This window comes from Balearica regulorum, chromosome 5 (assembly GCF_011004875.1).
Source record: "Balearica regulorum gibbericeps isolate bBalReg1 chromosome 5, bBalReg1.pri, whole genome shotgun sequence".
Taxonomy (NCBI): Eukaryota; Metazoa; Chordata; class Aves; order Gruiformes; family Gruidae; genus Balearica; species Balearica regulorum.
In genome coordinates, this window is record NC_046188.1 from 40133095 (window position 1) to 40150094 (window position 17000).

Consider the following 17000-nt stretch of genomic DNA (forward strand, 5'->3'; position numbering starts at 1 on the left):
CCACCACGCTAAACGACTCCTCCTTGCCAAAACCTACACCCCCACGGTCCCCTACTCAGGCTTTATGTGACCGACCCGCCTGCCCTACCCCGCGGCTACCACTGCGCCTCAGGCAGCTGCAGGGCTCACGCCGCCGAGGAGCCAGCCCCACCCTCCCGCGGGGCGCACGCGCCGGCTTGACTTTCTACTGCTTGGTAAGAGAGCCGTCCGTCAAGCGGCAGGCGCAGGTGGGGGCCAATCAAGCGCTCTCATGGGGGCGTGGGCGGAGCCTCGGCGGCAGGGTGAAAGCGGCGGGTCCCGGCGCGGGGAGCTGTGTTGGTGAGGGACAGGCGGCCCGGGGGCAGGCGGGGGGCAATGCCTGGCTGTGGTCACGCTTCCGCCTCAGAGGCTTTTAGCTTGAGCGGAGCGAGCCGTGGAGTCGGTCCCGGCCCAGCAGGGAAGTCGGTAGGAGCGAAGGAAGTGCTCGTAGTGCTGGGCGGTCAGCCAGCGGGCCTAGTCGCTTACAAAACTGTGGCCGGGGGTATCAGCCCGCCGGTCCGGCCTGGCTGTCGTGTGGAGGGGAGGCCCCCTCCGGCAGGCTGCTGCCGGCTCGTACCGCCGTGTCCCCGCGGGAGCAGCACGCTGCCTGGGCCAGGGGCGGCAGGCAGGCCCGCGGTGGGGGCGGGCAGGCCGTCGTTGGTCGCTGGTTCGCCCCCGTGGCGAGAGAGCCCCTCTGCTCGGGAGGAAGTGATTCCCGCCGGGGAGCTGGCGGTTGCTAACAGCCGGCTTCGGTTCGGCCGTAGGGGCTTCTCCGCCCTGCGGGCCTGGGAGCTGGGCGGGAGGGTATTTCCTAGTGCTGCACGCAGGAGGTGCTCGGCGCCGAGCCGTGCTGCTTCAGCCTCTCTTCAAACGACTTGTGGTGCTGTTCTGCGTTTCTTTTCTTTAAGATCTGATGCCGTTTGGACGTGAAAGTGTTCATCTTTAAAAGTAAACTATTTTCTTCAGTGTGCCTCCTTGGTTTTGATCCCTAGGCCACTGCAAAGCTGTTTGAAAACTGGTGGAAAAGAGGCAGCGTTAAGACGCTATCTTGTATGTTGGACCGTTGCAGGGAAGTAGCATTGACGTATGTGCGTATGTTTGCTCTATAGGTAGAAATGAAGAGAAATTACTGGAGAGGCAAAGAAAAGCATGGATGGAGCAATCGCAAGCATAGCGACCGTCCCCGTCAGTACAGAAGGCCCCATCACAATAACTGTACTGAAAGGCAAGTATATGCAGCTTGTGCTTAGCATGGGTTAAGCCTTTAAATGTTACACCTAATTAAATTTGCAGAATGTTTGCTATCTAGAACTGGGAGAGTAACCATCTAAAATTCTAGCAGACAATACTTCTGGTATACGTCATCCCTAGTGGAAGTGGAATTGTATTGATTTCTGGAAATTTATCAAATGTTCACATCTGTATATTGATTTTAAACTGAGATGTGGTTCCATGAGCTAGTCCTTTCAGTGTGCCTGATCACCTGTAAACTCTTTGTCAATATGCAAAGGTAGTTTAGGGCAGAAAAGTACTTGCAAGTGCTTCATTCCACCTGCCCATTTATTTTATGCTTCAGTGTCTACTAGTGTATAAATTCTCATTAACTTCCTGAAAGTCTGGAAGCATGTTAAGTAGTGTGGTAATACCACAGCTAGCAGATCAGGAAACTGAAACAAGGTCCAGGAATAATCTACTGCTTTGAAAACTGATACTTTCAGAAGAGTACATTTTAAACTTTAGAACTTATACTTGCCTGTGTTTGAGCTACTTTTACAGCTCTTCTTCTTTCCTGCATTCTTTCCTTAGTGCCTTTTGCAGGAATAAGAGGCCAATCCTTTGGTTAACTGCCTAAGCGCTTTTTTAAAAATATATTTTTAGAGAAAGAGACACATGCGCATATATATGAGTTACCTTGTTAGTTGTATTTGCGTAAGAAAAGTTAGAAATGCAAATGGGCCCTAATTCAGTGAATATAGAATTCAAAGGATTTTATTAAAAAACTTTAAATTGAAGTGCTTGGGTTTGGTATAGAGTGTGTTTCCCTTGTAGATAGGTTATGTTCTTTATTTTCAAAGTTGTTTCAAACAGCGGTAGAGCTGGTATTAGAACTAGAATTTCTCTGTCATTTTGTTTTCAATAAGTTAGGACTCTTGCAAAACATCTTGGCCTAATGCTTTTAAGATAACATGTAATAAGATCTGTCTTAAAAAGTGAGAATTGTACAGGTGATTGAGAAAACATCCCAGTGGAATTTTGCTCATCAGTACTGAATGCGCCCATTTAAATTACTTCAAAAAGAAGAAAGCTGCAGTTACGCTGCCAACTGCGATGTTTATTACAAAAGTGGAGACTTTTCTTTCTTGGAATTTTCATTAAACTTCTGTTTATTTTGCATGTTTCTGAACCTCATCAGTGGAGTTCTTGCCATGAAGAGAATGGCAAAATGTTTTTGACTTGACATCAATGCTTTATCCACACTATCTCTCGCTTTATGCTGTGAAGGCTTACATGCTTTTCAAGGGTGGGCTTTTCTTTTAATCAGGGGATATGGTAAAATGCCCAGAATTAATCTTTTGCTGAAAAGAGTTAAAGGTGCCTGAAGAATCAGCAGCCACCTCTAATGTTTTAACAAGTAATTAAGGTAATTTAGCAAGTAATTTAAGATATTGGTATCTCTAATGTTCTTGAGAAGTTTTTAAGCTGAATATTTTTACTGTTTCATTTTCATAACTTAGCGTGTGGTGATATGCACAGTGTGTGATATATCACAGCCCTGCAAAATTGTACTCCATTAATGTCAATTACAAGCTGCTTTCTAGATTCTTTGTGGGAAAGATGTGTAGGACAATGGTGAACCTGTTTTAAAGGCAATGCTACATTTTTTTTTTTAGGCCGGAACAGGAGGAACCACAGATCCCAGTGAATGCAGGCCCCAGCAGCAGTGGAGATCCCTCTTCGTCCAGTTTAACACAGAGCTCTGTACCAGGTAAGAGACCATGTTTATGGGTCAAAAATCAGTGTCTAAATGCTGACTGTATGAAAAAAGTAGTAGCTGTGTTAATAGTATCGTGTTACAGGAAGGATATAAGCAGTAAAGTTTGTAGAGGAAGGTAACATCAGGTGATATAAAAAGATGTGGTAAGTGAGGATCTAGAGAGCAGGGCCAAATGCACTTGCAGGCCCACAAATACTTCTCATGTTTGAAAAATTGTGTGCTTAGCCAAGCTGATATAAACTGAAAAAAATAGAGTTCTGTTTGTACCTCTAGAAGGGTTGCTTTGGGAAGAATATGAACTTTGTTTCTTTTCTCATATGTGCCGAAGATGTTGTAAAACAGAAACATTAAATAAGCACAGAAAATAAGAGAACATATAAAAAATTAGAACTTGTATCCAGTTACTCAGTCTTTTAAAAGACATAATGATCCACCACTTGGATGCCAACAAGGAGCTGAATTGTAAGTAGCAGCAAAAAGAGGCTACTTCAAATGCAATTTCTGGTAGTAGATAAAGGTTTAAATAAAGACTCTTGAAATGAAGGTGTTAACACACACCTCTTCTGAACAACATCCTTTGTCTTGAGACAACGTACCATTATGAATTTGTCAAAGTATTTTACCTGTCTGCTTCTGTGAATTTACCAGGGCAGTGAAGCACTAAAATTGAATGTTTCTCTCATCCCAGTTTATCTTTGGAAGAAGCCTCCATGTGTTGTCCAAATGTACTCTTGATTGTATCTAAATCTCTTCTATGTGTTGAAGAAAAAGCAGCTTGTTCTGGGAAGTGAATCACTTTATTTTGGTTTGGGTGATACCTTGTCAATTTTTTTATCTTTGGGACTGCCCTACCTAGTCTTTTAACCAAGAGTCTCCCCTCATGATTGATTTATGAAGAAAGGTCATTTTCATTCTGCAGCAAAACCTTGTCTCTCTGCTTCTCTGATCTGACTGAATTTCATCTTGGTCAGTGACGACATCACTCCTGTACCCCTGTAATGGCACTGCATTTGAAAACTACATATAATCTTTTTTTCCTTTAAGTGGCTGTCATCTGTTCCTAGTCTGTGTATCATGCTTGGGACCTGCTGGGAGCAAGAACTTCAAGCCTTGTGACTCTGACGTTCCCATGAAGAATGTGGGATGTCAAAGAGCAATGTACAAACTTAGTTACCCACTTTTTAGTTTGCCACTTTTTTTTCTTAAGACCTGCCAGGATTTTACTATGACTCAGAAAAGAACCGCTATTTTCGCCTACTGCCTGGACATAATAACTACAACCCACTCACCAAGGAGAGCATTCAGTACAAGGCAATGGAATGCAAAAGACTGAGACTCTTAGAAGAGGAAGAAAAACAAAAGAAGGTACGTTCTGAAAAAGATTGCAATTAGGCTTATTGTGCTCTGGCCCAGGACAAATTATAAGCTAAAGCCTTTCAATTCTGACTGTGGTGCAGTTCCCTGTGCTGGCTGAAGAAATGAAAATTTCTTTTTGCTGAGAATTTATAGTCCTTGAAGCCTTTTGTTTGGCTGTTCCACACAGGAATGAAAGCAAATCATTACAAACAAAACTTGTAAAGAGACAGGAACTGTGCTCAGAATTGCAGATTGTCCAACAGTTACACTTGAGTCAGGACATTGGACGCCAGGTTTCAAATCCTTGCCTCAAATTGGTAAAGTGGGGTCTTGGTTTTAAATTTTCCACGTTTAATAAATGTATTGATCATATTCCTGGACCCTGAAGAAACGATGCTAATGATATTTTGTGGAAACAGCTTTTTCATGAAAAATGTTTTTGGACAGGTAAAATCAAAGTGGGTTTTATGTTTATGCCTGGAAAGCCTGCATGCTTTTCATCATTAAGTGTTACAGCAGAGTTAATGCTGATGCTGCATGTCTGTAATCTGGGTAAAATACCCAACAAGAATACTTTTTTAATTATCTGAAAGCAGTGTCTTTTAACTTTACAAATCACAGCTGAGCTTAAATATGCTGTCATTTGGAAGAAGCGAGCAGTATTTTTCTCCTTAGGTAATGAAGTTCTCACTTCAACCAGCTATTCAGCTCTTCAGTCTTCACTGTGAAAGTGCTCCTGTTAGTTTGATTTTGGCTCTTTTTTTTTTTAAGCTATTTCTATGAGCAGTTTAGGTTTCATAGATGCCAAAAAGCTACTGGCCACATTGCTGTTAGTGGGAACTGTGGATATACATCTCTTCTCAAAATCTGGCTATTGAATCAGACATCTGAATTAGGCTTGCAGATAAGAACATTTTGACCCTTAAGTACTTGCTTTGTCTGAGCATTATCAAAAGATTTCTTACTCCATAACTCTGTATTCTATCCTTTGGTTTCTGCAGAAAGTGTTTATGTGAAATTTTAAAAAAATGATGAATGGAAAAGTAGTTTAGTGAAGCAGTAGGATTGCATAGGTAATAGCAGTCTTGTGATAGAAAATATTGCTGTATAATAAGAATTTAAGGTGTTATAGTGAAACCAGAAGGTGACTTCACACCTCTAGGTGGTACTGCTGGTTATGTTAAGTGAAAACAACGGCTGTTGGTTTTTTGTTTGTGTTGGGTTTTTTCCTCCATTTTTTGTATTCATAGAGCATCCCGCATCTCACAGGAATATATTTTTGTCTACTTAGTTTAGTAGGCCAGGGAGATGATGCTGGAATCCGTTTGATAAACATTCTGAAAATTTTAATGTATGTAGGCTAGAGTTACCTAAGTATCCCAAATATCTAAGCCATGTTTGAATTGTAAACAAGCAAATAACTGAGTACGCTTTCATGTTATTTTCTTCTAGAAGACAACAAGGGCTGGACTGAACTCATCTATGCTGTTACAGAAAAGGCAGCTGGGTTTGCTCAGCTCCACAAGTTACTGCAGGTACAATGATTTGATTTGTCTTCTGTTTGCAATACCAAGGTCTGCTGTTAGCGCAACTGTTCCTGTTGGGTTGTTTCTTACTCTTCCACTTAGAATGAAGAGGAACATATTACTTAAACTTTTTTTTATTATTATTATATTCTTTTATAATGAGATTACTAAAGTGATGAGAATTCAAATGAAGAGGAGGTTTCCCAATTTCAGATACATGTAGTTTAAAAGTTCTTTTTTTTTCTATGTATACTGTTGTGCCACGTTGTGCTTTAAGAATAGTGCAGCTTTTCTTTGGATGAATACTCTTCAATTGATGTGACTGTTCCCCCGCCCCTCATTAGAATAGCTAAGATAGCTCAGATGCAGTAACAGCGCAGAAGGCAAGTTAGTGACTCGCTATGTTGTTGTTTCTGCTACTGAGAATGTGCTGGGGTTCAAACTAACAGGATAAAATTCCATGAATGTGGAAGATGCATGTGTTCATGGGTTATATAAGTGAAATTGCAGCATACTAGTTGTTCAGGCATTTTATCTTCTGTGATTAAGAAGCAGTTCTGGATATCCTATCCAGAATTCTCATCATTGACATTAAACCTAGGCTTACCTGAATTCTTCGCTCTTCTCCCCCACCTGCTTTTACAGGCTGGTCCATGAACTAAAAGTGAACTGCATGCAGAGGAGGAAGATAGAAATTCGCAGTCCAGACTCCTCAGTTGCTGGAACCAACAATTTTAAAATCATTGTGGTACGTTATGAGAACTCTTAAGTCTTTTAGGATAGAGACCCCATCTTCAGTGAAAATTCAGCATCTTCTAATCAAATCCCATAGGTCAAATTTTGCTTTCAAAGATGCATTATTCCTGTTGTGTCAGTTCTCAAAATCTGTGCTTGTTAATTTTAAACAGCTAGGAAGAGGTTGTTCCTTTCCTGGAAAGTAAAATGATGAAAAGGTTGGATATAACAGTGACTTTTTTTTTAAGCTGATCAACGTGTTCTCTTGGAAATAAACAGGAGTTGAGTGGATAATTAGTGTGGGGCTGGGAGGAGGAATGGAGAGGATTAAGAGAAAGAAGAAGAAAACAGAAGAATTTTGGGAGTGGCGAAGTCTGTGGTCCAGAGAATCTATGTAAACATCAGTAATTGTTTTGGATCTCATGATCTGAAGGCAGTTTCTACTGGTTTTGATGGTACTGCATGTGTAGGAGAGGTGTCTGGAGCAAATATCTTCTACAGTCTGTGTAGGAAGCTCTCCAGGACCAGCTCCTGGCCTTGTAAACAGAGTGCTGCATAGGTAGCTGAAGCCAGAAGGGAGTCAGAAACTTAGTGTCAGAAAAGTTGAAATGCAGCACCAGCCCTTTTGCTGTGATCCAACAGCAGAAAAATTCCACATTCACTTTTGATAAGGCTTAAATTTTTGTTTTGCATTCTCTACCAATACCAGTCTGTGCTTAGTAATCAGCCAGAGTAAGTGTCTGGAACTGATACAATTGGATAGAGTATCTATTGTTACTCACGGACTAAATCCTTTTCTTACTCATGTTTTTTCTGTGTGTGCACATAAAAAGGAGTTGGCCACTGTTTTTAGAGATGAATGGAAAGCAGATGGTGTTAAAAGGATCAGAATTAATGTGTTGTTTCATTTAGACCTAATGCAGTTCCCTCAAGCTGTTTTTTCCTGTAAGTTTCCAGTAAGTGTGACTTTTGTTTTACAGGCAGATGTTGCTTGTGAACGGATATTCACTGTGAACGATGTAGAGCATGGAGGATGTAAATATGGTATCATCAACCTCAATGGTTTGGGGAAGGAGTCTCTCACTGTGGAGATGTATGACAACCTCTACTTCACAAACCGCAAAGTACTGTGTTCTGTTCCTGCTTCCTTTGGTTGTTGCATTCTTAGAATGCTGTTCTTGGGAGGCACAGGTAGAAATGCATGAGGGCTGGGGAAGGGGTTAGGAGGAGAGAATGGAAGAATCTAGCAGTGTGAAGTTTGGATAAATGTAGAATCACAGTAAACTTGTCTCTGAAAGTCCTCACTACCAGTGTTAGTTCTCAGGAATGTTATGCTACAATTGGAATGGAAGACTATGTAGAAGTACTAGCTTCCAAGATTAGTGCTTACTTCAGAGTTGCACTTGGCCATAGCTGACAAAACTGATGTTGAAGGCCAGAAGCTACTAAGATTTGCATGCTTCTTTTCTAAAAATAATTTTGGGAAAATGTGTTTATCCTTGAACATGAAACTTTTTTACAACAGGCTTTCATAATCTCTTCATGCTCAGATTCTTTTAAGGATGATCTCTTAAATAATAGGATATGCTTGTGTCCAGCTTGGTGTCTCAATCCATGTTTGGACAGCCTTCTTAGTGCTGCTCTGTCTCCTACATTTAAGAGGAGTATGAGGCTAAAATGCTCATGTCCCATTACCAGGCTATTTAGTGGACTAAGGAAGTGTGCCCAGCGCATAGTTTTAGGTCATCTTTGCATGGAAATACCCTTTCATGAATTGAATAAGAGATCACAAAAATAGTATGTCTTCTTGTGTCTGAAGGTGAATTCTGTGTGCTGGGCCTCATTGACTCATCCAGATTCTCATGTTTTATATCCTTTTAAAAGAAGCAAAATTTCAGTTCAGCTTTCACAAGTCTGCATCATGCTGCACAGAAGAGCTAACTTCCAGGAAGACCTCTCATGTAGTTGCCTCAGAAATTAAGTTTTCTGGAAAACAGAGAAAGTTAGAAAAATTGAAAGATGTTGGAGATAGTGAGACAGGTGTATGGTTCTGTTATAGATATATGTAGAATTGTTTCAGTGTAATAGTAGGTGAAAGACCACGTTTCCTGCCCTGGAGACTTCCCACTTCATTAATAGTGTAGATGCCATATCCAGAATCATCTGATGTTTAGAAATTGGCTGGGGCAAAGGAACAAGAGAGAGGGTTAAGGCAACTAACTTTCTCTTTGAAGCGGACCTCTTTGAAATCGCATTGGTTGGGGTGGGAGGAGAATGGAAGCAGTTAATTGGCGTCATGTTCTGCAACTTTCAGAGCGTGTTCTGCAGATCTGTCTCAGAAGAAGAGGAAGGTTGATGGTATAGTAGAGGAAGCAGTAATGGACAGTGCAGAGCCCAGAAAAGAGGATGAAAAGGGGTTTTTAACATGAGAGATGGTAGGTAACAGATGTGTGATTAAAGTGCCAAAAGAGGAAACTATATAGAAATATATGTTAATGGCTCATGGCAAAAGCCAGGCAATTCAAGACTGATCCAGAAGGTGGCAGGAGTTCATCAGGCTTGCTTAAAGCAGGTTAGGAGTCAGGGATTGTTTAGTTTGGTTATTTCATGCTTTCCTCTAGTCATGTCACAGATTTATCCCACTGAACTTGAAATGCACTTTAGATTACATTAAAATACTTTCTAAAGTGAGTCTTCCCTGCTTCCCCAGTGTGTGCACCCCTTTTCCCAACTTCTTTCCATGAAAAACAGATCTATAGTAATGCAATGTCATCAGCATGTAAAGATGAGAAGAATGATCCATGTAGGCCATGCTTTTTTTTTTTTTTTTTAAATATCGTTAGAAAGATGCCTTACTATTCCTCTTAAATTGTCTTTCTGGTAGTGAAAACACACAAGCAAGAACTTGAGTTCTTTCTAGCTCTTTCCTATTAAAGAAATGAAAAGTCAAGACTTAATTGTAAAATGTAAGGCACATCAAAGATCTCAGGGAAAGTATTGTGAGCTGTGGCTGTGTCAGAGCATCTTGTTTTTTTCCCAGCTATAAATGTTAGGAAGCCTGTTCCATTCTAGGGAGAAATCTTTGTTTTCCTTAACTCACTTCAGCAAGCTGTGTCTCATGGGAATTGCAGAAACACCAGGCTGTGCCAGTCTGCTTCCAGCATCACTGTTCAGCAGCACTAACCCAGGTAGGGTGTTTTTGTTGGGTTTTTTCCTCCAATTTTCTGATAGCAGTTATGGTATGAAAAGAGCACAAAGTAAAGATTATTTCAGCGCTTTTCTTCAGTAGCTGGTGAGACTGTTGTATTCTTGTAAAACTTAGAAAGTCTGGAACAGTTTAAGTAGTGAACAGATGAAAGAACTTACCTTAAGAATTAACAAGCAGTATTCAGTTTATTTTCAGCTTCTGATGATGACTTTGGCAGGAGAATACCTCACTTGTCAAGTAAACATCTGAGATTTTTTATTAGTAGCTTGGCCTGTAACTAATGCTCAGAAGCTGCACACAAGAAGTACTCACATTTCCTTACAGACTATCTAGAATGATTGCAGAATCTATTCTCATAGTAGCTACTCAGGTATGCTCAGTGGATTAATCAAAGGTGGAAAGCTGGTAAATGTCTCAGCCCGTAGCTCTTTCTACAAGCTCATGCTCAGTTGTGTGTAAGTGTGATTAATTTGGAGAATCCTATGTCCTGAGTCTGATGGCTGTAGCTGTATCTTTATATCTTTCTTTGTTCAATGTTCTTGGGGGCTGGACTTTTATTAATTGAACTTCCTTGATAGATGTCAGAACCATGCTTCTTCAAGTCACACAGTACAGTCCTCTAACCCAGTTTCCATTCAGACATGATTAGTTAAGTTTATAAAGAGGAAATCTGTGATAGATAAGAGCTATGGATGTATTTGAAATTTTTAATGTCATGGTATGTATGCAGCTATTTAAAAAAAATAAAAAAATGCATAGAGTTAGCATGAACTTGAAGAGTCACTGGAGATGGATGGCTACTAGGCCAGCATGCCCAGTTGCTATGTACAACACTTCAAGCCCTTCACCATAATCAGATGCCCTGAGTTCTACCAAAGTCCTCCTTTCTAGTATTCCCTATTGACTGTTTTACATATTTCTTAGTTTCTTGACTTACTTCACTCTCCTAAATTGTTGGTTTGGGGGAACCTTGCTAAGTAGATGCTGGGAGCAAAGTAGAACTCACCCTGTCTAAAACCATGTTTTAAACCTGTCACCTGTGCTGCCTGACATATGTATCATCATGGTGGATGTGCCATGAAGGAAGTGAAAACTGAGGACTCGAAATTTATGTCAGTTAGTAGACTTTATGAAGGACCTATGTGAATAAGGGTGAAATCTAGGGTATTGTTCTGTACTCAAACTTTTTTTTTAAATAGGCCAAGAACTGACAGGTTAGTTTATAAAATAAATGTTTTGTGTTTCTAGCCCACTCATCTTTAAAAAATGGCTTACTTAATGCTGTAAGGCAAGTGTTATTTTTCTCTTTCCTGCCATGGTCAGCCCTCTGGCTACTGAATAAATTTCAGTCTCTTGCAATCATCTATCTGTATAGACTATTAGTCTTCAGCTTACAATCATGAACTCCCACTTCTGTTTCCTGTCTCTTGAGTAGTTCAGGGACACTAATTGCGTAACATTTTCTCTGCTTCAGATTGAAATGTTGAAAGAAATATGGAAATCCAGAGAACCTTTCTTAGTTATCATCTTGTCCTAACATTTTACAGACTCTTCATGTGTTGCTCCTCTCTCTTAGGAGATCGACCTGGAATGCTGTGCAGCTTCAAGATATCCACTGCCTGGTCCTGTGCTTGGTGTCTGAATCCCCAAGCAGATAACTGCTTCAGCACAGGTGATGTGCAAGGCTAGCCACCCCTTCTGTCTCAAGGGGAGAGACTTCTTGCATTAATCTCCCAGCTGCTACACAAACTACAGCTAAACAAACATAATCTGTCTTCCTTAGGCCTGACACGACGAGTTCTTGTGACCAATGTAGTGACAGGGCATCGACAGACATTTGGAACCAGTAGCGATGTATTGGCACAACAGTTTGCCACACAGGTAAGAAGAACCATACATCCTTCACTTCTGTCAGGGTGCTGCCTCAGTGAGCTTTTTGTTCTGTTTGTGATGGGACTCATCATGCTGTATGTAAGGGTGTGATTGCAATTACTGTTGGATGGCTGTTCCACAACAGAGCTGATGTGGTCTGATGATTGCACACAATTGAATAGCAACAAAGAAGGTTAACTGATTTTTAAACTCTGTGGCAATATCTTGTGGTTTAACCCAGCTGGCAGCTGAAACAACCACACAGCTGTTCACTCACCCCCCCGCCCCCAGTGGGATGGGGGAGAGAGTTGAAAAGAAAAAGGTAAAACTCATGGGTTGAGGTAAGAACAGCTTAATAGGACAGAAAAAGAAGTTTTGTATATTCTTTTATCATTATTACCATCAAGTGATGCACAGGACAGTTGCTCACCACCTGAAACCAACGCTCAGTTAGTTTTTGAGCCGAACTGCCTCCCGGCCAACTCCCCCAGTTATATACTGAGCTTGATGTCATATGGTATGGAATATCCCTTTGGCCAGTCGGGGTGAGATGTCCTGGCCGTGCCCCCTTCCAGCTTCTTGGGCGCTCCCACCTTCTCATTGGCAGGCAGTATGAGAAGCTGAAAAGTCCTTGACTGCTTGGCAACAGCTAAAAACATCAGTGTGTTACCAACATTATTCTCATAGTAAATCCAAACCATGGCACTATGCCAGTTACTAGAAAGAAAATTAACTCTATCCCTGCCAAAACAAGGACACAACAGGGATAATTTTTCTTAATTGTGCACAGGTAAAAAGGAAATGAAGGAAGTGCAAAGAGTGTAGTAATAATGCATTGTAAAATTGTTTCGGTTTTGGCAAATGACATCATTTTATTAACACTAAGTGTATTGTCTCCATCAAGAAGGAGAAAACCTGTACAAAATACTAATGGACTTGTTCACAAAGGTTTAGTGAGAAGGGTGAAATCAGAATAGGAGAATTCCAGTCCCTGTTTTGCTGTTGCATTAGACTAAGTTCCTACTTACCTAGCTGAACTTCTACAGCTAAAGTAAGTAGTTGAGGTTTGAATGGAACTAATGAGTTGGCTGAAAAATGTTGCAGTGCATAATAAAAATTCTGGTTCTTAATGCCAATGTTAATAAAATAATTTGACAACTGCACCAGAGAGCTCAAAAGCTTGACACAGCTTCTGTCTGTATAACTTGTAAGATCCTTTCAGGTGTTACATAGTACGCTTCCTCCTCTTGGATTCTTCCAGACCCCGGTGCTGTACAACGGCTGCCGTTCAGGTGAGATTTTCAGCATTGATGTGCGTCAACGCAACCGAAAGGGCCAGAGCTGGAAAACAGTTCGTCTCTTCCACGACTCAGCAGTTACGTCTATTCGCCTTCTTGAGGCTGAACATTATCTTATGGCAGCAGATATGGCTGGAAAGGTATTGTTTTGTTGTGTTTTAAGGTATTCTCTTCCCTTTTGGTATCTGGGCATTGGCAGGTGCTTATCCCAGTCCCGAGGGTGGATGCCTGTTCTTTGGGGGGGGTAGTATGGAACTAGGTGGTAGTCCCATATATGGGTCCTCTTCCAGACCCACTTAACTTACCAACCATCCAGTGCTCTCTGCTTTGTTAATAGATCCTCTTTCAAACAATTGCTTCAACTTGCAGATAAAACTGTGGGATCTGAGAACAGCAAAGTGTGTGAAACAGTACAAAGGTCATCACAATGAATATGCGGTTCTCCCTTTGCATGTAAATGAGGAGGAAGGACTTCTTACAGCAGGTGGGTTGGGTTTTTTCCCCTCTACTTGTAGAGTGCATGGCAGTGATTTTCTTATGCCTGAGGAATGTTTCTTAGCTACAGCTGTTGAAAGCTGTAAAGCTGTTAATTCTTTAGAATTCAGAAGAAATTTAGCCTTAGACATACTGTAATATGCAGTGAAAATTAAGAAATAATGTTAGGAATGCACACCTACTGTAATCCTTCCTGTGTAGTGCTTTAACAGCTTTATCTGCTGTGTCCTGCAAAAGTCCCATTATCCTTTCCACAGTGCATCTCAAGAGTAGAGCAGAAAACATTTGATTTTGAAATTCAGGGAAAGAACATGTAAACAGGAGATTTGGTGGTCTTTAGTCTCTCTATAAAGATAACATGTATATGTTTATTTGGTGCTTAAGTGGGTAGTGTGGTGATGGACTGAAGCATGGGCATGTAAGTGTAACTCCCTGTAAACTGTCTGTACCACTTAGGTTCATTTTGAATATACTTGGCTACAGTCTGAGATTATTTTATTTTATTTGGGGTCCAAGGAGGAAAGGTAATAACAAATGAAGCAAAGTATAGCCAAGTTTCACAATGTCGCTGTAAACATAGTGACCTCCTCTCCTTGGATTTGTCCATCAGTGATGGAATAATGAGAAGAATTCTTGTTAATTTGACAGTAAGGTGTGTTTTCCCCTTTTTGGCTTAGGAGCTTGATAATAAGGAAAGCACTCTAAATACTGATTTATTCATACCTGTTATTGCCTAATAGAAAATGTGTGGTTTTGCCCACTTCCGCAGTATTCAGTGTAGAATTTCTGTTTTGTAAAGTATTGATAAGCACTATGCTTCTAATGTGTGTAGAAATGGTCAGGGGTTCCCCCCCCCCCCCATAGACCACCTGCTTCTGTGATGATAATCTTGCAGAGCCATGTCATGTACTTTTTGTGTGATGTTGAATTCTGGTGTCCTTTCCTTTCCAGTTGGTCAGGATTGCTACACTAGAATTTGGAGTCTCCAAGATGCCCATCTTCTTAGAACCATCCCTTCTCCCCACCCGTCCTCCAAAGATGCCATTCCCAGTGTGGTGTTTTCTTCAAGACTTGGGGGTAGCCGAGGAGTTCCTGGCTTACTCATGGCTGTCAAACAGGATCTCTACCACTTCTCCTATAACTGACACAATATTCTCCTCAGACCTGGTCTACAAAGCTGCCAGCCTATACATGGTTTCAATATTTTTGCACCAGTCACCATGCTGTTGAATCACTATGTGCTGCTGTTGTATCTGCTTTACCCATTAAATTCTGAACCTCCTTCAGCAGGTTCAGCAAATCTTGCTGTATACATCTCGGACACCTTGTAAATAAAAGCTGGATGCTGATTAACTTCTTAGGCAACATTCAGCCTCTTTGAAATCTAGCTATAAGCTTTGAAAAGCTGGTAATGTGCTGTAAGGGCCTCACTCATGCTAGCAGAATTTGCTGTCAAAAGGCTGCTCTAACTTAATTCTAGTTTGGTCATACAACCACTGTGCTGTGGTTACATCTACGTTAGCAAGTAGGCTGATTTAGCAGAGTGAAGTAGCCGGTAATGAGAAAGCTGATGCTGTAGGTATTCTGGGCCTTTGTTCAGAGTAGCTTTGGTCTGGGTCTCTGCATCAGCCATATCTACTACATCTGTAGTTAGAAGCAGGCCAGGGAACAGTGGTTTCTGCAGTCACAGTGTCGGTCCTTTGAGCTGGGCCATGCTAAACTTTGTCCTTTTCAGATGATGGTAGTGTGCCTCTGCCCTGCCACTGTTCCCTTTAAAAGGCAGCAGGTGTAGAACAAAGCCCCTTTTCTGGTCCAGTAGCCAGGCTGAATGTCCCTGTTAACTTACCAGAGTGTTTCCTAACTAGGGCCATGCCCCTACCTTGGAGTTTGGGCAGCAGTCTGGAATGGCAGGCTTGCTTATGGAGCTGTAGCAGGAGAACCGTATCCTCTGGGATATGAGGTGACCTGTGCACTCAGGGCTCTTGCACACAGAGGTACAACTGGGCCCTCAGCTGCAAAGTTGTAGCACCAGCTTCTGGTAATTGTATGACACTTCAGGAGCCTGCACCTGTATTTGAGAACAATTGTCATCCCATGAAGCCTTATTACCTCAGCTCCTTCCTGGTAACCAGTCTGGGTTGGGCAAGACTGTCCTGCAGCTAGCATATGCAAGAAGCACTGACAAGATCAGGAGCATACAGGGGGTGAAGGCCCTTGTGAACTAGGTGGGGCTACTGACAGGCTTCACTAGAAAGACATGCTATGCTCAGGTTTTCCAAAATTCTTAGAAAAGGAATTCAGGAACTGCCTTTCCATCCTGGGATCCACTTAGAGCATTCTGATGTACAACTGTGTCATTGGACATGGGATCCTGCCCAGTCAGGAGGTGAGCATACAAACAGGTTATCATCACATCCTTGCTGCACAGCATGTTAAGATGGAGGCTGTGTCCAGCTGGCCTGGTGAGATGGCAGTGTTGGAGAGCTAGGCTGGCTGGCTGCAGTTCCAGTGCCTTCTGAAAGCAAGTATAGGCTGCACATCCACACAAAGGTACACATTGCTGCTGACTATAGGTGTGGCCTATAGTTGGGAGTACCCAGTGCAGCACTTGCTCCTCGGATACTGTCTGTGTCTTCAGTGCAGAGGGGTACGACAGTGCTGAGCATCCTGAGAAGGAAGGGGCTTGTAAGTCCCCATCAAAGCTTTTCTACTTCCCTAAATTGCATTCCAGGAATAAAAAACCCAGGGCCAATACCTGTATCTTGACTGCTTACCCCATTTACTCCACCATATTTTTTTGAGCAGGCATAATTTGTTTTCCAAAGCCCTTCCTGGCTCTGCTGTGTGGTGTCCTGTGCCTGTAGTGCTGTTGTTCTGGGGTTTAGGGCCAACTGGCTTGCTCAAAGGGGCATGGAAGGCAGGAAGTAGCAGAAACACCTTTTCCAGCAGCATATCTGCTCTCTGTGTATAAGCAGAGGCAGGGGATGCAGTAACTGTAGGTATGTTGAAGAGCAGTTGTAGTACAGCTACAGCGCAAAGGAGGTGAGGGGTGCTCTGTTGGTTAATCGTTCAGCAGGGTACCAAGCACTCCTGTTCCTGCCCTTGGAGAAAACCTTCACCACTACCCTCCTAGGCATGCTACAAGGTTTCTAGCTCTTTTATTTCTCAGCAGCTATTATTATTCTTTTGCACCTAAAGCTTTTGGCCAGAGCAACCTATTAACAGAGGGATTGCAAGCCACCACCACCATCATGAGGCGCCATCAGCTCCATTCCACCTCACACTGGTGCATGTGCAGGGAGAGCTCTCAGGCTGTAACCAAGCAGGAGTATTTGCAGTTAACCAAGTGGGTTGGCAAAACTGTTCCATTTGTCACAAAACATTTTTTCCCAGAGAAGGACAGCATGAGTTGCAGCACAAGCCCAGCACTGTTAACAGTGATGAGGCACTCAAGGTTGTGGTGTGAGCTCTCCATGGACTTGGTGTAGCAGCCAGTT

The 17000-nt window shown here is 42.1% G+C and overlaps 1 protein-coding gene across 1 annotated transcript; it reads left to right on the forward strand.

The window, feature by feature from the left end:
• The first annotated feature begins 367 nt into the window (after window positions 1-367).
• DCAF4 (DDB1 and CUL4 associated factor 4) lies at window positions 368-14856 on the forward strand. The gene is made up of 14 exons (XM_075754313.1): window positions 368-444; window positions 1128-1243; window positions 2910-3004; window positions 4221-4378; window positions 5822-5904; window positions 6541-6643; window positions 7611-7754; window positions 8450-8499; window positions 9739-9818; window positions 11415-11510; window positions 11622-11719; window positions 12972-13148; window positions 13378-13492; window positions 14455-14856. Exons 2-14 carry the CDS (start codon window positions 1134-1136, stop codon window positions 14646-14648), a joined length of 1503 nt encoding a protein of 500 aa, XP_075610428.1. The 5' UTR covers window positions 368-444; window positions 1128-1133; the 3' UTR covers window positions 14649-14856.
• The last annotated feature ends 2144 nt before the right edge of the window (window positions 14857-17000 follow it).

Coding starts and splice junctions, on each gene's coding strand:
- DCAF4 (XM_075754313.1), top strand. CDS start 1,134: ATGAAGAGAAATTACTGGAGAGGCAAAGAAAAGCATGGATGGAGCAAT. Junction 3,005..4,220: donor AACACAGAGCTCTGTACCAG/GTAAGAGACCAT, acceptor TTTTTTCTTAAG/ACCTGCCAGGATTTTACTAT. Junction 13,149..13,377: donor CAGCAGATATGGCTGGAAAG/GTATTGTTTTGT, acceptor TTCAACTTGCAG/ATAAAACTGTGGGATCTGAG.